At 45.7% G+C, this 22,617-nt stretch overlaps 7 protein-coding genes across 7 annotated transcripts; 1 reads left to right on the top strand and 6 right to left on the bottom strand.

Annotated features, from left to right (window-relative positions):
* Positions 1–2,438: 2,438 nt before the first annotated feature.
* H6S33_001965 (uncharacterized protein) lies at positions 2,439–3,464 on the bottom strand (the record flags this gene model as incomplete). The annotated part of the gene is made up of 1 exon (XM_044833768.1): positions 2,439–3,464. One exon carries the CDS (start codon positions 3,462–3,464, stop codon positions 2,439–2,441), a length of 1,026 nt encoding a protein of 341 aa, XP_044693108.1.
* Positions 3,465–5,687: 2,223 nt separating this feature from the next.
* Positions 5,688–6,707, bottom strand: H6S33_001964 (uncharacterized protein; the record flags this gene model as incomplete). Its single annotated transcript, XM_044833767.1, has 1 exon — positions 5,688–6,707. The coding sequence occupies one exon, from the start codon at positions 6,705–6,707 to the stop codon at positions 5,688–5,690; it is 1,020 nt and encodes a 339-aa protein (XP_044693107.1).
* A 1,278-nt stretch (positions 6,708–7,985) lies between these two features.
* Positions 7,986–8,711, bottom strand: H6S33_001963 (uncharacterized protein; the record flags this gene model as incomplete). Its single annotated transcript, XM_044833766.1, has 7 exons — positions 7,986–8,041; positions 8,100–8,111; positions 8,188–8,193; positions 8,263–8,330; positions 8,425–8,472; positions 8,535–8,626; positions 8,685–8,711. The coding sequence occupies 7 exons, from the start codon at positions 8,709–8,711 to the stop codon at positions 7,986–7,988; spliced, it is 309 nt and encodes a 102-aa protein (XP_044693106.1).
* An 8-nt stretch (positions 8,712–8,719) lies between these two features.
* H6S33_001962 (uncharacterized protein) lies at positions 8,720–10,189 on the top strand (the record flags this gene model as incomplete). The annotated part of the gene is made up of 1 exon (XM_044833765.1): positions 8,720–10,189. One exon carries the CDS (start codon positions 8,720–8,722, stop codon positions 10,187–10,189), a length of 1,470 nt encoding a protein of 489 aa, XP_044693105.1.
* Positions 10,190–11,619: 1,430 nt separating this feature from the next.
* Positions 11,620–12,702, bottom strand: H6S33_001961 (uncharacterized protein; the record flags this gene model as incomplete). The annotated part of the gene is made up of 2 exons (XM_044833763.1): positions 11,620–12,536; positions 12,612–12,702. 2 exons carry the CDS (start codon positions 12,700–12,702, stop codon positions 11,620–11,622), a joined length of 1,008 nt encoding a protein of 335 aa, XP_044693104.1.
* Positions 12,703–13,640: 938 nt separating this feature from the next.
* On the bottom strand, positions 13,641–14,097 carry H6S33_001960 (uncharacterized protein; the record flags this gene model as incomplete). Its single annotated transcript, XM_044833762.1, has 2 exons — positions 13,641–13,750; positions 13,809–14,097. 2 exons carry the CDS (start codon positions 14,095–14,097, stop codon positions 13,641–13,643), a joined length of 399 nt encoding a protein of 132 aa, XP_044693103.1.
* An 8,106-nt stretch (positions 14,098–22,203) lies between these two features.
* On the bottom strand, positions 22,204–22,617 carry H6S33_001959 (uncharacterized protein; the record flags this gene model as incomplete). The annotated part of the gene is made up of 2 exons (XM_044833761.1): positions 22,204–22,223; positions 22,287–22,617. The coding sequence occupies 2 exons, from the start codon at positions 22,615–22,617 to the stop codon at positions 22,204–22,206; spliced, it is 351 nt and encodes a 116-aa protein (XP_044693102.1).

Here is a 22,617-nt window from a genome sequence, read left to right as displayed (position 1 = left end):
GCTGTATCAGGATGGGTAAGAAATGCATCAAGGTGTTTGTGAAATGTGCATACGTAGGGTTGGCTGGGTATATAATTCCACAATAAACAGAGGGTTCCTCTGTAGTAATATTCGTTGCTGTGCTCCACCAGTAGAACTAGATCATCGGCCAAGGGCATATATGCGGGCTGAACGCATTGCCAGACTCTCGGACTGGTTTTGTCGGCGATATACACTTCATTGAATTCGCGTACGATGTAATTCGTTCTAGAAAACTCTTCGTAACTCCGGAGATATTCGGAAGGAGATATGCCCCAATTTGGATTGAAATAGGAAGATTGCGCATCTCGGAACTCATATAGAAATATCGTTTCGATCACTCGCAGGAACCGAGATAGTTTAGGAATAGAAATGTGAAATATTCGAGGAGCTTAATTCGCTTGGAGCGTAAATAGTTATGATTGATAGGGTCGGAATATTTAACATGAATTTCCTTTTTATGAACATCTTTCCAGCTGCATCATGGTTTCCGGCCTTCCGGATCTGCTTCCAGTCCACTGTATAAGAAAGCTACACGTAGTTACCTTCAGTCAGCAAACTGGTGAGCTTTTTGATGGGTGAACGATACTAAAGATATATTCATTACCTAAACCCAGTGCGCATATGCGCACGTCTAGAGATCCAAAGCTACCGTACCTTAAAGGAATCAAGTGAGCTTTCGTCCGTATGAAGTCGATCGTAGCACTATCTGGGTGTGTGTAACTATACCTCAATGGTGGTCTGGATTCTGATTTTGATTGATAGAAAGGCGATCCGTACGCCTCAAAATTACATGATCCGCGAGAAGCAAGGCCGAAGTCCGAGACTACCGTTGAGGATCTTAAAGAGCTTGGTTGATCCATGCTCATGCGGGGAAGCGACAACAAGTAGATACATGTATGCCAAGCTGACCGCTACCAACGAGCAATGATCTCTTTGGCCAGCTATCCGAGGGGAGCGAAATAAGAAGTGATTGGCGGCCTTAGTTGGGTTAGGGCATCTTGAAATGATTTCAGTCGTTACATAAATAAACGCCCACCTGTATATTTGGGAGCTCGGGAGAGGAGTGGGGTTATCTATGTATACATGAGGTATTCCGGTGCCTTGATTAGTAGAAGCAAGTGCTGAAAGTACTCTGAGTTCGGAAAAGCTATCGACTGAGTGACAGGTAACTGAAATTGAAACTTGAAACCTGAGTATTATACGTGCTCGGGTGCGCAAAATGTGCGCACAGCATCATTCGTGAAATGAATTACCATTCTTCGGTCAGTGCTTGAGAGAATTCTCCGGGGTTCGTAGGTGAAAAGCCATGTGATGATGCCGAGGACCACTTCCATAGACTGAAGTAACACAACGCGATGCATGACCTACTCGCTTCGTAGACGATAGGTAACCTGATAGGAAGCAGGAAGAGTAAGGTGAGGTAAGTTCATCTCTCAGCTCATATAAATTTCTAGAAGTTCTGCCACGTTGCATTTGCAGCTAGCTAGTTTAGGAAAAGGCTGAATGTCCGCATGACGCCAGCGACTCCGTGCGCTTCTTTCTCTTATGATCATAGAGGTTTAAAAAGAGTAGGATATCTGGCTCTCAAGAAGATAGAATGTGTGCTTCGTCTCAATCCATCAAAACTAAGTATTTATGGACTTCAATGATCGATCGCCTGTCTTGTGGAGACGGTGTTGATCCCAATCAGGAATAAAAGTCATAAGATAAGAGTGAAAAAGAACCTCATTATGGGCACAACTATTTACCACATGTTCATCTTTCGCGAGGGAGCTCTTAAGAATCTACATAATTAATCTTTTTCGTCGAAAAAGGTATGACTAGCACCCCCGCGTTGTGTCTCAGAGCGGAAAATAATTGAAGACTTATGACAATTCTGATAAAATTAGGAAAAGTCGACTTATAAAGTACTCAAGGCGAGGTAAAAGCTCACCAGACGGGGGGAAGACAATTTCAGAACTGGTGCCATCATTCAAGAACGGTTCATCAAAGATCACTCGGGACTCAAGCATACTGGAAAACCAACGACTGGAGCGCCAGAAAATATTTCAACTTAGCTAATATTATATCCAAATAGATAGGTTGGATGATAAATATTGATGGAGAAACAGAGGCGTCTGGTATATTAAATCCCAAGATCGTGTGAAAATACAAGACTTTTACGAGAGAAACCACAGCTCACTGGGTGACAAGACAGATTGAAGCCTTTTAAACAACATATGATATCTAATTATCGTTATGCTGATCCCATCTCTGCAGGAACTCAACTGAAAAAGAAAAAGAAAATGAAAAAAATCACCTTTAAAGAAAAAAAAAACATGAGGGGGAAAAAGGTGAAAAAAGGAACAAAATTTGAAAGGAATCATGGCCCATTGTCCTGCAAACCCCCTCTTCATATCCGGACCCTCCAAGGGCCTCTACGCATCCGGGTCTTCCGGATCGAATCTCTTGCCAGCAGAAGGAATTGGGGCGCTGATAGCAGCGGAATCTCCCTCGACGGTGATGACAGGCATAAACTTGTCTGCTGCAACCTTGTGGAAGACCATCCCCAAGCTTTGAGGAATGCCCTGCAAGTTCAAGTCCTCCTTCATGTACAGGACGACCTGGGTCCTCTTTGCCAACGTTCCTTTCCCTGGCTTGACGCGGCCTCCACCAAGTCCGACTTTGAAGAGTGCCTGATGATGTAGGGCTCCCTGGTTTCCGGTGACCTCTGACTCATAGTTAAATACGAGGCGTCTTGTTCCTTCCTGCTGGTACCCTGTGGCACTTTGTACTTCTCTGTAGCGAAATCCGTCGGGCTTAGAGCGGTGTTCAATCTCTGGACCGTCGTTGTCCTCACTGAACCTGGCCGGAGAAAACTCTGCTGTGGCCTTACTGATAAAACGTACTTTTTTTGAGACTCGCGTTCCAGATGCATGGTTCTTAGACCGTTTTAAGGCCGAACGAACGCTTCGAGGGATCTTGGGAGAGGCACGATGAGACGCTCGAGATGGCCCAGCTAAAAGGGATGATAGAGAAGCGAGTGAAGAAGAGGATGAGACGGAAGCGGCATCGGTTATTGTAGAAGGAGTGAAGGGTGGAGCAGTTTCGGTTGCGAGAGAAGGGAAAGCAGAAAGAGAAGCAGCAACTGAAGTAGGAGTACCGTCACCGGTAGCTGTGGGAGTGGGAGCATCGGCAGCTTTTGCTGACGGAGAGGTAGAATTTGGAGTAGCTGGATCAATGGAAGAGGTAAATGAAGCGGAATTTGATGACGAAGGCTTTTTGGCAGAGGTAGATGACCGACCGCCTCGGGTAGGGCGGGCTGCACGAGCAGCACGAGCAGCACGGCCACGACCACGACCACGACCACGACCACTGGGAGGAAGGGATGAAACAGTGGAAGGAGAAGAAGCATCAGTGACCCCGGAAGATCTCCGGGCAGTAGAACGGGGATTTCGAGCCATGGAGAGGTATTTATCTGCAGGTATGTCTTAGTAAGAATCTTCAACATCACAGGCTATCATATTTTATCTATCCAGGGATACCTACAAGGTGATTATGCTGAAGCTTTTATCTGTAAATTTTATTAGAATGGTGCTAATTAAGGAGGGAGAACAGGGCAATGCGGTATGGACCAGAGATTTTGATAGGCGAAGATGAAATGTTATGGTTGCGTGATATTGTGGTTGTTGAACGTTACTGGGAACAAATGTTTTCTTGGAGATTGTTGTTGTAGGTCTCAACTGTCACTGGAAAGGGGCAGAATCTACTGCTGAGACTGAGTGCAGACGCCTTGGACGAGAGGAGAGTGTTTTATGGTGGTCGTTGGTATCGGGGAGTTGGGGGAAGGTTGAACCGGAGGTGAGTGCTTGTTTGTTCTAATTGCTCTTTGCGGAGAATTAAAGGTATGGTGAGCTCTAGAAGGTAGGACAGATGGAAGAGTGATTGAGAGAGAGGAGGATGGATCAATGGGAGAAGGATTGATTGTGTTTGAGAGTCTTGAAGAGTGGTGGAGGAGGGAGATGTGTGGTTGTGTGTTGTGTGATGGTTATTGCTGCTCTTTGTAGAGATTGCAGAGGGGTAAGGCTGGATTGTGGGGTCAAAGGAAGTGTCTGTTAGGGCTTTCGTCCACAAAAAACATGCATTCTATGGCTGTCGTCTATGTGGGAACACTGCCGACGATATTGGTAGGGCAAGAAATTTCGTCTTGGCGCACAGTGCTACACAATATGGAAGGGTCGATTCCCTCGCCCCACGACCACGAAAAAAAAGGATTTAGGACGGAACGGGATGATCCCCCCATGTTGACGTTGGGCAGGTTCGGATGAGAGTCAGGTTATTTTCATCTCGCTGGTTCCTCAATCGACAATGTATATGGGACCGACTGAATTATCATTGAGAAGCATCCAAATAGGATCTTCCTGTGATCGATGCCTTGTTAGCTCAGCTTCAATCTGGTAAACATTCATTTAGCACCCACGTTGACAAGAAATAGGGTGAAACATTGTACAATCAACGCAGTCTACCGATGGAGCCGCCACCAAACAGGTGCAAAAGCCCCTTCCGACGCTGGTATAGTGGGAGCTATAATTCCGGAAAGAATCGTAGAATTGCAGCTGCACTCATCAATACGCTTCTCGACTGCCGTGGTGATACAGATACAGCTTCTCATATTATTTCAGGCACCATGTACAATTAATCTGGCACTTCTACATGTAGCATCGCCCATAGTGTCAATTACGGATTGTTCTGTATTAACCCCTATATCTTATCATTGTTTTGTTGCTTTGTTTCACCCCTGTGATGATGATCCCAGGACAACATGCGCACCTCACCAATGTAATTTACGAGTGAGAACATATGATGCAAACTCTGCTTCAATGTTTTTTTTTTTGTTTAATTCATTAATTGTATGCAGACCGTAGTCTCTCTGCTTCAATGGATCGCTTATGAATTAAATGTAGTTTACCTATCAAGTAGTAAATCGTGTCTCCTGTGGATAAATTGGCATTAAGCATACAGGTAAATAGCTCAAATCTAGATGTAAATAACCAGAGTTATATAATATCTAATCTCGAGTTCTCGAAACCTGCGCTGCCATACGGCTTTGCCGGTTTATTATACTTTCACTGATCGTTAATGATCATCAAGAGTAAAGAATAAATGGCTGTGTGGTGCACATATCAAAAATTAAAGCTTCCCCAAGGCCAAAAATGCATATTGTTCTCCGTAGAACCCGACCTGCCAAAACATCGTGATTCATGGCTCATCACTCGTACATTGCAAGGATGTGAGTTGAGTCAGCGACTCCAGAGATTCCAAATGTCTCGGAGGTAGAACTTTATTTAGACTTCGTACACATGCAGTAGTGCCGTGGAGCTTAGGTGTCGATCGATGTTTAAGGCTTTATGCAGGATTCAAATTGCTCAAGGCATTTTACGTTATGATGCATTATCAGCCTCGCTGCAGAAGGACACCTTTACCTACAAGAATACCTCTACTCAGACCGTGGTACAAGGCGATGAAAAAGGTTGATATACCGACTCTGTTGCCGTGCATCACTGACACTTATACGTGTCTTCGTCTCCCCCGACGAGTACCTAAATTACATCTACAATCCTCCACTCCCCCCTACATCCATACTCCTCTAAACAGTTCAACAACACAAACACAACCAGCCACTACTCCTACATACCCTCGGCCCTCTGCACAAACCTCCCGGCATACACCCTCCCCCTCCACCTCACCACCCAGTCCCAAAAGAACGACCACTTCCCCCTCATCTCCCTCACACTCATATCCACGTTCCTCTCGCGCCACAGCGCCACGCACACATCATCCCACTGATCGCGGATGAGCACCTCCCACGAGTGCGTGCGCACGTACTCCACAATCCAGTTCAGAAGGCCAATCTCCACCCTCGATAGACCCTCGCGCCGGCTGTCGAGGACGAGCATGACGTTCCCAGCGCGGTTGCGGTAGTAGAAACTATCGAACCCTCTCCCGCGCGCAACGATCGAAGGGCCCGGGCCGGTCCTGGGCTGGAAGCCGTCAGGCGCCTTCTTGATGGCGATACGATGCTCTCCTTTCTCCTCCTCGCCGTCGTCAGGGACGACTTTCACGGCCTCTTCAAACCAGCCCAAGTCCGCGCCGGGTGGCAACCCCTTCTGCACAGTCAACTCCGCCGCCTTCCTCGTCCAGGCCCGCCTACTAAGCCAAGGCTCGATAACTAGCCGCTGCCGCGCTCTGTTCTGCTCGAGCGCGAGGCGCGACGTGCACTCGACGAAGGCGCCAAAGGCCGGTGAGTGGAAGCCGGCGGAGGTGGTGGAATTGACGGGGCGGAAGCCGTGGACGGGGTGTCTTGTGGTGTTGGGAGGGAGGGTGAAGGTGGGAAGGTTCACGGTGAGAGTGGTAAGGGCGCGGGGAGCGAGGTCGACGCGGGCTGTGTGTGCGTGGAGGGAGAGCTGGCTGGAGCGGGCTGAGGTAAGGGCGCGGGGAGTGAGGTCGATGCGGGCTGTGTGCGCCTGGAGGGAGAGCTGTGTGGAGCGGGCTGAGCGGGTGGCCCGTGTTTCACCGGGGATGAAGGTTCCACCGGGGATTCTAGAGGGAGTGAACGTGGCAGGGGCGGGGACGGGGGCGGCCGGCGCAGAGGAACCGGAGCTGGAGGTCCTGGAGCTGGAGGTCTGAATGGTGCGTGGAAACATCATAGTGTGACATGTAATGTACAGCTATAAGTACACTGAGAAGGAGCAAGCTGATGTCTGTCTGCAGCTAATAGAACAGGATACTAGAGAAGTGTGGAAGGCATTCAGTCGTTAGTTCTATCTTGATCAAGAGATGATAAGGGTAGCCTGCTTACCGCGTACAGTGTGTGCTTGATGTTACAATGTTCTCGAGGAAATGAATAGGATGGAAGAAGGTGGTTGGACGTCGGGTTGAGCTGAGCTCGGGATGTTGTTATATCTAGCCAGCAAGCTAGCTCCAGAGCACGTGCACGACGTGTCCACCACATGGAACCTGATTTCTGGCCATATGAGCTCACTGCACCTCCCGTTTCACGATTTTTGACATTTCAGAGATTGCAAATGGGGAAGAAAACGATATCACTGTGCCATCTAGGCAATATAGAGATAACTATGAATATTCTTCTATTACTGGATTTATCAGGGGGATATAAACACGATTCTACAAACTATGGAGGAGCGTTTCTTTGTATGGAGAGCTCGAGAATAAGCTCCGAGTGAGAGCTGGCGAGGGGGTATTGGTTGATATTCGGAAGATATGGATTTATGCATACACTAATTATGGGCTAGAACTCCTTCTGCACGCCACATAGCAGTGTAAAATTACTTACAACTGGTACATGGCTGTGGAAACTGCCTTCGGGAGTCCTCAGTTGCTTTTAATGTTTGGGTTGATATCGGACGGTAGAAATGAATATTTTATCATTTCTCACTTGGCAAGAATGTAGGACCCTGGTGATGGTCTGGTATTAGTCACCATAGCTAAAGCTGTCATATCCGAAGCTATAAAAATAGCTCGAGGGGCAGACGAACAAGAAACAGAGGTACTGCGAACTCACCAGGTTTGGAGATAATAAAAGAATGAAATGTTAGGCTGTTTTCCACTCTTCTCGCCGTCATTTGAGAGTAGAACCAAGACCATTTACCAGCGTTAAATCCCCCCCACACATGCAGTTCCGCCATTCCGTGATTGTAACAAGATAGACTGTAAAATTGTGCTAGCAGTGCCAGCTCTTTTTTACCTTCTTATTCCTTTCAAAATATCGTAGTAGGGGAGATTGAATGCAATTCCTCGCTGCTTCTGTAGGGCATCAGCTGCGACCTTGAATCGGTAACCCCGACTCACTCCCACTGTAAGAAGACGGGCAGCGGAATGATCCATTCAGCGTGGAATATCAATACAGACGAAGACACAGAACAATGCTCATCCTATTCGCCCACAATAGGCGTAGTATTCCGCAATCAAGGAAATGCCTTCAGCAGTTTCATAGAATCAATCGTTTCTCGAACATGGTTTCCTGCTCATTCAGTTAGCCCTTGTTTCCGGAGAGATCAATGGGAGCAGAGATCAAATACCTTTCCCATTCTCTGCGCTCTTTTATATCAGCCCATGGTGTGAACATCGAGTATTCTTATTGAAGATGGAGAACTGATTAATCATTACCGGCAGCTGCTCGTACGAGAAGATCAATGGAAGAATGTACATGAAGACACGAGATCAGTCCGCAGGTCAACGAACCTGATTGCGGACAGCCATCACTGCGCTGGATAAAATTTAGGCTAACCCTAAAGAAAATCATTCCATTTCTATGAGCGACAGTGAGGAAATGAGCTGTAGGCTAAGCCTAAAAGAAACTCTCCCTTTCTATGGCTGAAGAGAACGGACCTCAAGGAAAAGTACTTTAACCTGTGGTCCTCCCACTTCTGATCTTTGAGACTGTCGTTCATCCTTCAAAAATAGCAGACACTCGCTTTCATCCAATCTCAGCTATTTTCATTGTGTTCGGATACGTCCTCCCCACCAGGGGATCTCTCTTTTTCTTTCCTTTCGATTTCCTGGAGTGTCTTTTATGTCTTCTGTGCCGCAGCCTTAAGATTCCAATCTTGCCCAGGCCGTCAGTTTAATACCGGTATAATTCGTCAGGTTTGGGTTCCGCTCACGTTCAATGTGGCGTGCATCGAATTCATCAGATAAAATGTCTGCGGACAAGATATCTGCCCATCCACAATATATTCCTGCCCTTCCAACAATGTCTCAGGAAAGGTTCGAGATTTCCGCCCAAACCAGCAAAATCCCCGAATTCACATCCCTACACGGTCCTAATAATCATGCTCACTCTCCCGAGATTCATCATCGCTTTCCAGGCACCAACCACTCGATGAACTCGCTCCCGACCATAACTACTCAAGGCTGCCCCCATGAGCACAATGTCCATCCAATAAGCTCCCAGGTCACCTCCATCGGCCGCATGGGCATGGTGGGTGAGCAATTCGGCGCATACGGCCCTCTTGCCTCCATCCACGTTCACCAGCGTTCGACAAGCCTGGTGATCCCGACCAACAGCATCCGCCGCAAGAGGAACAATGGGGACCTCAAAGAGACATTCCGCATCCCCTTCATGTTCGTGGAGGGCAGTGGCGGTGGCAGCTTACGAGATATTCCGGATCGACCAGCGACCCCCGAACCACGAAGAGCTCGCTCCTTCCTGCTGAAGAGGACTGAGAGCGTCGTTTTCAGTGAGGCCAAAGGAGCTTCATGGAGTGATGCGCAGGCCCGTCTCTATCCGTGGGCTGCTGAGAGTCCTACTACTCCAAAGACCCCCGAGATGCGCCGTGCGACCAGTACTGCGAGTATGGATCCGTTGGAGTTCATCAAGTGGACGGACGAGCGTAAAGAGGGAACCAAAAGGGTGAGGGCCAAACAGATTGCGGAGCATAAAGCGGAAATGCGTGCTGCGGGTATCGTGTTTGAGGATCCAGCTTTATGTGAGGACGAGGAGATCCTCTCGCCGTCAAAGAGGGTGAGGCTCTCGATCGACAACCAGGCGATGAGCAATGACGTCGACATCGTTGACGAGCCAATGGAAGACGACGACGACGACGATAACCTCGACGACTACAATCTAGAGCTTCAATGCAGCAGCTCCGACTCGGATGTCGACTTGCCCGACCCATGTTCCTATCAGTGGGCAAAGGCCACAGATGCTGATGGCGCGGAAGAATCTCTTGGGCTAGTTAATTACGAAGGAGATGATGAAGAGGATGAGCTCATCGAAGAGGAGGAGGAAAACAGTAGTGAGGAGGAGGGTCTAAACGTTGCCGCCGGATTGAATGTGTCGGGAGGTAGCGAAAGCTTCAATGCCGATGTCAAGGCCATCGACGATGGAAGCAACGCCTTGGCTGCTCTCACCTTGACTGACCCTTTGACTTTGGATCCACGCTCAATTAACAATAACGTCTTCAGTGCTGCCAATGACGCATGGTTGCTAAAGATGGTGCCGTTATTTCAAGAAAAGCATGAAGGCATGGAGGCATGGGTCGAGATCCAAAAGGAGTTCTTCATGGTGTCCTACAGCGTGGTGACTATTCCCTGTCTCCAAGGACGCTATGTTCTACTCCAAAATGGATCTCCTTTGATACAGAGGAGCCGGGCGCAGCAAGAGTAATACCTGCTCTATACTGTCTGACCACAGAGAGAGGTGTAATGGTATACCAGTATGTTAAAATACCCCCTATTAACCAATTACTGTCTAAAATCACTAACGGATAACCATAGATAATAGGAGAAAAAAAGTATTAATTCCACCATCGGCACATACACCATAATTACTGCCGGGATAAGAACCGGTTACACATCAACACTTTTCCCATCCTTGGAACTCGGTGGTTGTTCTGCCCAACCTTCCCATTGTGCTTGTATTTTTATAATGGGATATGGTTGACTGTTTTTTTTTTTAAAGGGGAGTTTCAGCTGTGTACGACGTTAATAAATGAAGTCTTTGTATCCTGGTATCATATTTAAGGCATTAGGATTTTAGTCTAGGAATTCTTGACTATGATATTTCTCAAAAAAATAATAAATATAATTAATGTAAAGCTTATCACTTCTATGACTGTGCAGAGAGAGGGTTATCTACAATCCGATCTTCGAATCTTAGGAAACCGGAAAAAACCGCGGGTAAGTGTTGGGTATAGAAGATCTGGTACATTCGATTTATACCAATTTTCATGGATGGATCAATAAAAGTTATGCTACTGAGAATATAGATAATGCATTGATTAGAAGAGTGTTGCTACGAACTTCGCATATAATATGGTGAAAAGTAGGCATAACCTCACTTTTCTCACGGTTAGAATAAAAGGAGAACGCAAATTATGAATTGTACATGTTACGGACAACGTAATTCAATCTATATGGCCGCTAATAGTTTGTTCTAGATTAGATCCGGAAATGCATTTGGGTGGTATTTGCAGTGACGGATTAAAATGGGATAATGTAGTTTGGACTCGTGGCAAAACACAATTTTTATTTTCTCGCGCCCTCAACTTAATCTAGCCTATTTGCGAGCGTTGTGAGTAGTGCAGGGTTTCCGGCAAAATTCTTCTACTGATAAACACTGACCTCTTTTTCCTCCTCTTTTTTTTCTTTTTAGCCCACTGGCTGTGACCATATCTGGCAGTACATGTAGTTAGTACGTAACAGAACGAAATAAGAATATAAACAGAAGACGAAGCTGAACGTCTTCAAACCATATTGAGATTGAAACGTGAAAGTAAAAGTAAAAGAAGGAGAGAAAAGTAACAAGTAACCTTTGATAAATGAAATGTTTTAGAAAAAAGAGAATGCATCTTAGACAACTCAGGTGCAGGTCGGTGAGACGACTAAAACCAGTGAACTGTTGACTCTTCATCTACTATAAGGGAAGGGAGAACCGCCCCCCCCCCCCCCCCGGGGTAAAAAGTGACAATGAGATACCACTATCCCGAATTGTAAAACTCTAACATCGTAAATGACATATACACGAGGGGATAACCAACGGAACATTAAGCTTATGCTTATTCCCTTCCTTTTCCGTCGGCGTTTTCTCGAGTAACCTTAACCACTCGTGACATGATCAGAAGGGTCGAGGGCTTTCTTGTTGCGCTTAGAAGGGTGGAGGGTATTTTCGTTCTCAGAAGGATCGCCGATTTTTTTGTTCTTAGAAGGGTGGAGGGTTTTTTCGTTCTCAGAAGGATCGCCGATTTTTCTGTTCTTAGAAGGGTCGTAATGAGGGTCTGAGGCAAACCCTTCGAGGTCTGTGATTAAACCTTCTAATCTCGCTATCTTAGTGTAAAGTGCTTTCTGGTCTCGACAAATAAACTCATTATGTCTCTTTAACATTCTAGTTCCCCTTAGAAGTGCATCTCTCTTCCCCTCCGAGACACGGAGCCTATCCTCAAGAGCTTCTATATCCTCGCGTAGATTAGCAATCGTCTTTGCCTCATCGTCAGGATGGTCCTCCGTTTCTACTGGCGTCGAAGCTGGTAAGATTGGATTGTTCTCCTCGGAGTTGGAGCTGGGAGGTATCGGCATTGACGTGGCAGGTGTGGTATCCGTTTTTTTAGCGGTGGAGTATGCCAACTTTTTCTTCATCCAACTAGAATAGGGCGTCGAAGGAATCTCTTCTTTGTTTGGAGTATTAAAATTCCATTTTACGCCAGATTTCTGAGCTAGGGCCGTTGCCCGGCAACCTGGCTTCTTACAAGAAGCAGTTTTAATTAGGCGGCCGAAGTGGTTTCTGAGGGCCTTCCCGTCCTGGCGTGTATAGTCAAAAGCGTCACAGCCGATGTTGTACACATTGGCAACTTTTTTCCAGCAGCCCGGAGTAGTGGGAATTACGGAGATGCAAGCCCCAATCAGCTCACTAGTAGCTACTTCGCCCTCCTTGAAAGTAGGGGGAGGAGGAGCAGCAGGACCGGCGCGACGCTTGTTACCAACAATATAATACGGGGGGACTGTTGGCCCCTGTTTGGCTGCGGTAGGTGGCGAAATGACAGTAGTGTTAGTGAGGTGACCAAGGGCGGTCATTTTAAAATGTTAGTACTTACGAATTGGCAGGTCAAGCGAAGTGGTAAGAGTAGCAGCCGGAAATTGCCTTTTGCCGGTGCTGGTGAAGTTTTCGTTTTGTGTGGCGTCCATTATAATTCGAGTCTTCGGGTACTGTTTTCGTATGTATAGATTTGAGATTATGAGCTCGAGTGTTGTCGTATGTGGAAAACCTGAGATTATGAATGTTGTCGTCTGGTAGTGGGAGTTGTAAGAATTTATAGACTCAGGTTCTTGGCATTTGGGTATTTGTAGAAGTGAAATAGCTGTCCTCAAGTGGTGCTGCAAGTAAGCAATTTATGTAGAGGCAGGAGGCTACATGTACTCGCCTGTCTTTCATATATGTAGATCGAAGCTAGAAAGTACGCGGAAATTGCCGCTGTGAAGTCATAGTGACTGAATCGGAAATCTAAACTCAACTACATGCTTCTATTTCTGGGTCTGCGATATCATTACCGGGCCTATGATCAATACATTGGACTACGTTGCCCGCGGTTTTCACACCATAGCATCCGCCCAATACTTCTTATTCCTCCGTGTGAAACCCCTCATGGTATACTAGTTAACCATTATGACCGCGGCCAACCACTCCTAGCCTGCTCTTTCTACAACAATATCCTCTGCTGATAGCTGAGCGAATCTACTTTAGAATTTCTGACCGGTTTCATGACATTTATTTGAAAGACAATGGTAAGAAAAGAAAAAAGGGAGAAAGAGAAAAGAACAGAAATCTACTCCTTGCACCACGAGTTAATACAAATTCCTAACCAGGTGTTTCCTCCTCAAATGAAGCTTACACTACAAAGTAGGAAAGAAAAACGAAGACTCGAGAATGTAACTATTTCAATCACCGCATCTCTGTCAGCAAAGATTGGCTCTACTATACTCCAGAGCCCTGGCAGGATTCAAGGATGAGAAAGCGCCTCCGCAAGACAGTACACAAATGAATGGCGGAAGGGGGATGAAAGAGAGGCTTTATATTCTACTCACAAGAGCACTATCATCCAGATCGACAGCCATTGACCCCACATCTAGATAGAGTTGATGATATCCCTGACCCCCGCAAGGTCCCATGCGGGGCATGGTAGTTGGGTCAACTTCTCAAGCATCATTTGGCCGATCGCTTCGGAAGTACCATGAGCTTATTAATAAAGAGGTCAGTGTTACTTATTTGAGAAGTAGGGTGCTTATTAACTAACATAGTTCCTCTCTGATTAAGCATATGAGCCTGTGATAGAGCTCAAGGTCACGGTTGTACATTGCGACGACGGCTTGCTTCCTCTGCATTTGTAGGCACGGAACGATACGGCCTCCGTTGGATATGATCTCCCCGGTACGATGAATGCGGTAGTCGTCTCCCGCGAGGACTAGACTGAGGGTCACTGCAGCGACGGTATAGTTCCAGAGCGAGTGGTGAAGCAGTTTAATGCCATTTGCCCAGTGGAGCAAGACGTGGCCGTTAAGATTAGAGCAGATATTGGGGTCCATCTCTGATAAACGGGGAAAGAAGGAAATTGAGATGAGGAATTGGATAGAAAATCGAAGTTTTGGTTGATGGTGGGATGATGGGATCGGAGAAAGGAGGGAAGGAAGAGAGGGGCAGAAGATCTATATACACGCGCCGAGCTGCGCTGAGATATATTCCGAACCTGTGCGTATCTGCTCCTTCAAGGGTAGACATAAAGAAGAGAGCAATGCCATCGCCATGGTAACATACATGCACTCAGGACGATAAAGCGTGCGGGATGTTGATAGAAATGTATCTGTGTATGATCCTGCTAGTAGCATTGATACTGGAACATAAATACAGACATGTTGAGGGAGGAATGAGTATCGGTGAGGAATCTGGAGAAGATGCGAATAATAAAAAGATTTTGTTCCTGGTGGTGATGTTGTTTAAGGTTGGAGATAGAAATAAGATCACAGTAATGGAATGATCAGAAGCCTGATGACCAGAATATACATCCAATACTTGAAAAGTACAATACCATAGAACACAGAAGAAAAATTAAGAAACAAAGAAACATTTCGTATTATACGTACTTCGTAGCGGATGAAGCGATGGTGACTTTTTTGGCGTTGGCTTCGGGGTTGAACGTTGTCCGGAGTCCGTGAGTATTGCTTTTTGGTAAAAGCAACGATATTCTCTTTAATATATGTACATGTACATACAGCCCCCGACTGTTGGAAACGTCACCACAATCAACGGAGGTTATATTGTGAGGGGATATGTGCAATCCAGCGTGATTAAGCAATATGAAAAGCAATCGGTATGTATGCATTGAGACGTAGTCTATCCCTCCCACGTCTTCATAGAAGATTTCGGTAAAGAAGAATGTTCTACTGCAGCTGTATGCTCCGGCAGACCTGGCGCTCCCCAGCTCTGTTGAAAGTCGCACAACGTTAGCCAAATGTAATAGAACAAATATGAATACGGATTGACTTAAATCTCGATAAGGCACTTTCAATTTCAGAAAAAAAGGTATCAGTTACTCTTCCAGGGTCTCTACTCTTTTTCACGAATTGAATACACGTGCAATTTCTCTGAGGATTTAAGTAAGTTAGGGCTCTGTGCTCGCAAGTGGATCGGAAACTATTTACTACTACAAGGCATGCAAGTCAAAGATGTATGAATTTATAGCTGTCCAAATGTAAATATCGAAGCAGTATTGCAAAGGAAAGCCTTGGATGTGCTGTTCAAAAAGTGATTTCTGCTGTTTCACTAATACACGATACTTCAAACCTGAGTTTGAAAAGAAAGACGATTCGGAAATAGTTAATATTACACTTATATATGTATCAGGCTGTAGCTGAAGAGAAAAAGATATAGAAATCAAACGTTCCCTCTACCACCCTGGGCCTATTTCACGCATATAACACCTCTATATCCTTCGGTGGAGGACTCCAAACTCCTGCCGCCAACTCCATGCAATAGATCGCACAATTATCACCTATGAACCGCACACAAATCAGCCATGAATTAACCCCACGAAATAACACGATACTGACCAGCCTCCTCCCACAAACACTCTTCAATCATCTGAAGCTGGGCTCTGATATATTCTAGCTCCAGTTTCAGGCTCTCATCATTATTTTCGGAGTAATCTCGGAGGTTCTTGATCCTCGATATGCAATCCTGCTGTGCTTGATTGCTTTTCGTTTTGAGATGATTGAGGTGCATAATCACGTGCGCGTTGTGGTTGGAATGAAGTGGAATCGAAGAAAACACTAACCCGCAGGGCTCATTCATCCTCGATAGCACGTGTAGAGCTCTTTGGAATCGGGGTGTGTCGGGTGTGTCGGGGTGTGGAAATCCGTTCTACGGGATATTGCGTTAATTCGTTCTGCTGGATATTGCGTTATGCGGCAGTAATGATACGCGGAGGATATGGAGGGCTAGAAGTGCAGAAAGTAGTTGCAAACGAAATTTTATTGAAGGATGCGGACAAAGATAAAGCTAATTGACGACCACGCTCGTCTCTGATAAAGATATGGAGATGTGCTCTACCATTGTAGGTGTGGTTGTGTTGCACCGCCGCCTTGGATCGACACACTTTACATTCGAGACTTCTCGGCCTTGTTTTGAGAAACCGGGATTTGGTATTCGGATGCTGATCGATCCTAGCTAATCGCAAGGCTGGTGACATGTGCTCTAGAAGAGTGGTTGCGCATAGTGCGCATAGTGACAAATAGTGTCGATAGAGATTACTATTTTGATACTGTGGTATTCCTATTGGCTCGCTAAAGAGGCGAAGGCGATATAATCGCCGCGCGAAGAAAAGAATGAGGTCACGTCGCAGATTTATTTCTTCCTAGTGTCGCATGTTCTGCGTGTGCTGCGTGGGGTCCGTTTGGCGTTTGCCACAGCGAGTGACAAGCTATGTTCACACCTCCGGCACGACCGGCAGGCTCGGGGAAATTGATTAATTACTTCATTAATTGTGTGCAAAGGCTTGGGGAAAGATAAACGTTATCACCGAGAGTATTCCATATGAAATGAAGCTCTGAGGCATCAAGGCTGGTATTTGCTTAGAGTGAAATGGGACAGCGTGGTTTGAAAGAGTGCCGGTCGAAAGGGTGATCACCATGAATTATGGCCTCAATTGGACTAGATGTTAATTGGCGATCTCGTCAATTAGAATGTTGGACATGTAGGTACATACTCGCATGGAGTGAATGTCCTGATATGGACTCCCGCGGAAGCTTGCATTACGTACATATTTTCTCGAGTGACATAACCTGATATCTACTCTGTCACAATCACCCACCCACATTTAGGTCTTCTTTCAATTTCCTACTGGCAGTAGTCTTCTAACCAATACCACCCCACTTATCGACCAATGGTACTTTTTTCCCATCACAATTGTGCATGCAAAGTATAGTCTGCCTATCAAATACCGCCATAACTCGAAAAATTGGCTAGATCAAAATTACTTGTGCGGGAAATTTCTGGTGCAGATCGATGCCATTCAACCAATCACTCAAGTGGTAATCCCTGGACGGAGATAGCCAATTTTTCGAGTTTTGGCGGTATACCTATATCCAGAAGGGTGCAGCTTCCCTGTCTCGCATCAATAGAAAAATAGATCATCTTCTAGCTCCCCCGCATTGATTCTACCCCTCAGCTAGGTTCTTTTTCTTTGCCCGGAGACTGTCGTCTGTTGAAAACGCTGAAAGGACAAGACGAGACAAGACTAGGTTTGAAGGTCTCAAGACATCTTTGGCATTTGTCCCCACCTGACTAAATCCTCTAGCCCCTACTCCCCCCGAATATAGAATCCTCATTCACCCTATTAATGAGTATAATTGCAGAGAGATGTCAGAGTTCGAAGGTCGCACGACGACGAGGTTTTGACGAGACTACACCATCCTCTCGAGGCTTTCAAAACCTATGTTAAAAAACACAAGACGAGACGAGAATTCACGTACCCATCACTGTCATCACGTTACTCCCATCTTCTCTAGCTTTAAACTCTATTTGCTCAGACGAACGAGCATTTATGTTCAACTCTCATTTTTCCAGATGCTTTCCTCTGCATTATAGCAAGTAAATTTTCATGATTTCACAAAACAAACACTAGACAAACTCTCACTTTGATACCACTACTCTTACTATTCATCACCTTTGCTATTCCTTCGTCCTTTATCCAGGGTCGTAAGATTTCCGGATGCATCTTGTAAAAAACAAAGTTCATTCCCTCCCTCGCCCCCGCCACTCCTTTTCACGTTATAGCAACAATTCTCATGTATAAAACCACCACCCCCAGATATTTTCGTTTTGAAACCCCCAATCCTCATCAAAGAACCTTTTTCTATTTTCCGTCTATCAAGTATTTGTGAAAATCTACACATCGGGTATGCGGGCCAGGGTTCCCCCCCCCCCCCCCCCAGAATCTCATATCTCACCCTGATCCATTCCCAATCGGCCTATCATCATTCCTTTAATGGACTAATCATATCATACTAGCTCCTCCGAAATTATATTAACTTTCCCTCTATTATCAATACTCTTGTCATACCCCCTTAATTCAGTATATCTATTTCTGCATTTGACGACCCCGTGCTCTAGGCGTTCTATATTTAGTGGGATGGTTTCTCTCTCTAATGTTGATGATATTCTTTTTATATCTAGTTCTGGGTAAAGGATAAAAGGATATTAAGCCCTATGAACACCAGAACATGCCGGATACCTCCGAGGACGGGACCAACTCTGATCGGAGGTCATGCAGCTTGGCCACTGACGAGAAACATCGACGTACCCTTCTCGCCTTTTGTTGCCAGAGGTCGTTCGTTATATATCGTACCTCTTCTAATGAGTATAATGTCATTGGTTGAAGCACGTTTATACGTATGTTGACCAATCCCTTATGATCGACTGTTGAGGAGGTCGAGACTAATATAGATTAGTCTCTGCGGCTCTCTCCAATCTTTAGATATCCAGATTTTCCGCAGGAGACCTTAATCTGTAGTACTACCAAGTTGGTCAACTCATTACTCTTCTGTGACATGATAGATAGAGAGTAGGACTATCGAGTTTGTCAGCACCCGCTGCAGGGCCAGACAGTCGAACAAGGACAGCAAGCTTATCGATAGGGCGCAACGTTGTGTGGAACTTAGATTTAATGCAGGTACCGGAGGAAGCTCATATCATCCCTGTAGCCCCTCCCATCCCCGCATATGTAGATCAGGTGATACCAATTACACTGAAGCTTCAAAAACTACCTGTAGTTCTTGAATTATTAATCAAGTAACTAACTACAGTAGGAAGAGATAAATCCCCGAGTGTCTGAGAGTACTTAATTACGGCACAGATACGCCGTGGAGTCAACAACCGTACTGAAGACTGGACACACATCTGGGGGTTAAAGCTTCTAGCGGCTCTTCCAACGAGAGATACAGAGATCTAGATGCTCTAGACTCAGACTCGCCAGCCTCAGCAAATTCTTAGGAGTATTTCTTGGCTGTCCCGCCAATGGAGAAATATTCCTTGCGATCTGGCATGTAATGGCTAAGAGTTCAAAGTCCTTGGCCTGACACAGGAATATTCCTTCATTGATGGGGAGAAGCCGAGCGATACTCCAAGTCATCGACATTACTTACATGTATGTAATCAATCAGCCCTAACTTGATATTTCAGTAGTGGATTAAGGCTGACATCGAGATCGTACTACTTAGGTAACTCGGGCATACTATTTCAAGTAAGAGCGGCAAAGAAATGGCAACACAGAACAGCATTGGGGTTTAGATACGAAATAGTTCGTTTCTTCTTAGAGTGGAAGAGGTTCCCATTTCTTACAGCCGTTTTTTCTCTTTTTTTCCCTTTTCATATTATCTGGCTGCGTAAATCTTCACACACATATGTCGGGCCACCTGTTAATAATATTTCACATGATACAGGTAAGTATCGCAAAACCATAGTACCGGACTCCTATTCGATAGCCTCTAATTCTACGTAGGTAGGCAGTGTAAGACTTTGGGAGTCGTAATTATATGTGTGTGAGTTAGGTTGGCGCAGCCAGGTATTATGAAACAAGAAAATCTGAAGAAGAGACTGCTGTAAGAAAGCCTTATACCGAACCAATCCAATTAGAAATAGCGTCTTCATTAATAAAATTCTCAACGACCGCTATTCTAATGCTATAGTTGATTTTCAGACCCATCCAATCCGACGTCTTTTTCGAGACAAAAATCAAACCTACTATTCCAAACATTTTTTCGCATTCCATAGTCTCTTCCAGACTCAATTATAGGACTATTAAAGACTCCACAGGCTCGAGCTCGCTACTGGTAGAGGTGAATTACAGTGGAGACCCGATAGCAGCATTCTTGATCCAAGCATGTTGTCGATAGCAGCACAGGAAAAGCCGTTCCAAACCATATACTATTATCGAGGCTCCACCGTAACTTCGATATATCCCAGTCATTTGAAGGAATTATCGAGGTAGTTTTCCGTTTATCCAAGACCTACTACTATACCCGACTCCAGAGCTTGTGGGCGAACTTGGCATGAACCGAAAGGCCTCTCTAGACATGCTGTCATTTAATCATCGGTTGGAATGGGCACCAAGTATCCAATCTCAATGAAGATTCCGAACATCGCCCAATATACCACAGCTCTCCGGACCTAGAACTGCAAATTATGCACTGCCTACAGAGAGGAAATCTCGAACAAATATCTACCGAGATAGCAGGATGATCTGGTCCACCGTCGAACAATGCGCATAGATGAATGCTCCTCACCGGCTATATCCAGCGGCGAACAAATCTAGCTGGGTAGATTTACCATTAGCCAGCGAGGAATAAAAATCACTCAGTGGTTGGGGTTCCTCTTTTCCTCTCACCAGCTTTCGTCAAACCAGTTACCAGCTTTCTTCCTTTCTTTCGGTTCAGGGAGTCCAAAAGTCTCCGGTGATTATGCCCCATCTTTGCCCAATCATCTTCTTTCCCGTGAAGGCAATCCATCCCCTCCCCCCTTCTCACTCCAAAAGGATTTAAAGAAAGATGAGCTTTTGGCCTCGGGTGTGAGCGAAAGAGGTGTGGACCTAGCTATAATGATCCCGGAATACGCTGGGGTTGTTCCTCGTTGGGTAATGTTGGATTTACTTAGTCGGATTGGTTCGTCGCTGGGCCAGATCAATTACCACCTCATACCGGAACATAAAACATCCTTTTAGGCGATCATAAGAGGCCCTGCCGAATCGAAGAGGGCGAGAGTTCATTCCCGCAACGGGTTTTTCGAGGAAATCCCCCAATAGAGATGCCACAATCAGAAGAGGCTGGAGGACACAAGTTCAGGATCCACCGCCAGCCTTCGTAGTGTATAGCAGTAAAAATTCGACTGTTCTTGCTTTCGCCTGGTTCTCCTTTGTTTCCATTCAAATCAGCAACAAGTCCATCAATTGAACAAGGTTGAAAAAACAAGGAAATGATTCAGTAACGCCAGATCAACTAGGCACAAGAGAGACTGGTCACCACTACTCTACAGTCCCGGACCACCTACCTCCGCTACGAGATGGATCTTCTCGGTGAATTCAGTATACCCTTCTCTTCCGGATTAAATCTCTCGCTCCCCCAACCAGAGAAGGAAGCAGTAACTCAGGAGTTGACACTAAGCATCCATCTAACTGTGCCCATGGAGGCAAGAATATCAATGTATTAGCGCAAGAAGAAAAAGAGGAGTTAATTAGCAACATTTTGCTACTCACAAGCAATACCCTAAGCGTCAATGGGCACGCGCGGAGAGACTTGTTATATTGCGAGAAATCGAGAGTTCCCAACCCCACAGGGCGTAGGCGGTGTTCCCGGTAATGGCGCGCAGAGAGATTAACGGATTCTTTTGCTAGGGGAAGTGAGAGTTGGCCGGGTAGTGACATAGCAAGGATAGATGACGTCCGGAGCTCTGGGTTCTGTCGAAGATTACATGTATTCAACGTTGTGACAGATGGTGATCCTTGTCCAGGAGCTGACTTGGAGTAATGGGTGGGCGTGGTATGTTTAGGGGAGTTGAGAAGCAGACTGGGAAACCTTGGTTAGTCGTATAAGAGTAAAAAAAAAAAGTATAAATAATGTTTCAACAGAGTATAGAGTGGAAGTCAGAACTAGAGGTGTATGTAGAAAGGAATGTTTTTGGAAAAATATGGAAATGACGTGAGAGGAGGCTTTAGAGAGCCGCAGTGCTAAAAAGAGGTATGAAGCGGCTCCGCTTCCTGCTAATGCGCTAGCTACATGTGGTCACATTTATGATATATCACTTCAACGATGCCGGGATCTCTGGAAAAACGTTACTCGATACCGTCGCCAAGAAAGGTACTAGAATTATCATAAACTACAGTCTACATACAATTAATAAATTAAACAAAAAAAAAAAAAAAAAAAAAAGGTACTAGAGAATCAAGAGAATAATATTGAAGCCTTGTCGAAGAGTATTGAATTTAATGAGGAGAACAAAAATGCGGAAAATTAATACATCTAACACACACCAGCAAGTCAATTGCAAGTGTATGATGTCAGACACCATATTTCCTCCCCATTCAAAAAGCCTTAAACAAAGTTTGAAAGCTATTCTCCTCTGGCACGCTCACCTCTACTCAAAGATCACCTTCCGAAAGCGGCGACTAAACACCCCTAACATCAGTAACCAAACCAGACGACACCCAACAGACAGACAGAAAACCTACCAAGCTCCGAATCCCACAAGCGATCATTCTCATCAATCCGTCTCCACCCCTCCGCAATCTTCCTCTTCAGCTCATTCTCCCAGTCTATCACTAGCTTCTCATCCAACTTCATCACATGTGGTATGTCCGGAACTGCAGGGCGCCGTGCCAGAAGCTGCTTCATTACGTTCCGCCACTGTAGCATGAACAGGAGGGCCCTGGCGATGCGGAGATTGTTCTGCAGGTCGCAGACGTCCGACATGAGTTCGAAGCATTGGCTTTCGCAGTGCTCAAGAACGTGGGAGTTGTGGTTGGGGATGTGCTCTAGGTCGGGGGTTGGTGAAGAGCTCAT

The sequence above is a fragment of the Morchella sextelata genome, assembly GCF_020137385.1.
Source record: "Morchella sextelata strain SCLS chromosome Unknown scls_12, whole genome shotgun sequence".
Lineage (NCBI taxonomy): Eukaryota > Fungi > Ascomycota > Pezizomycetes > Pezizales > Morchellaceae > Morchella > Morchella sextelata.
This window is presented reverse-complemented; position numbering and strand designations above follow the sequence as displayed.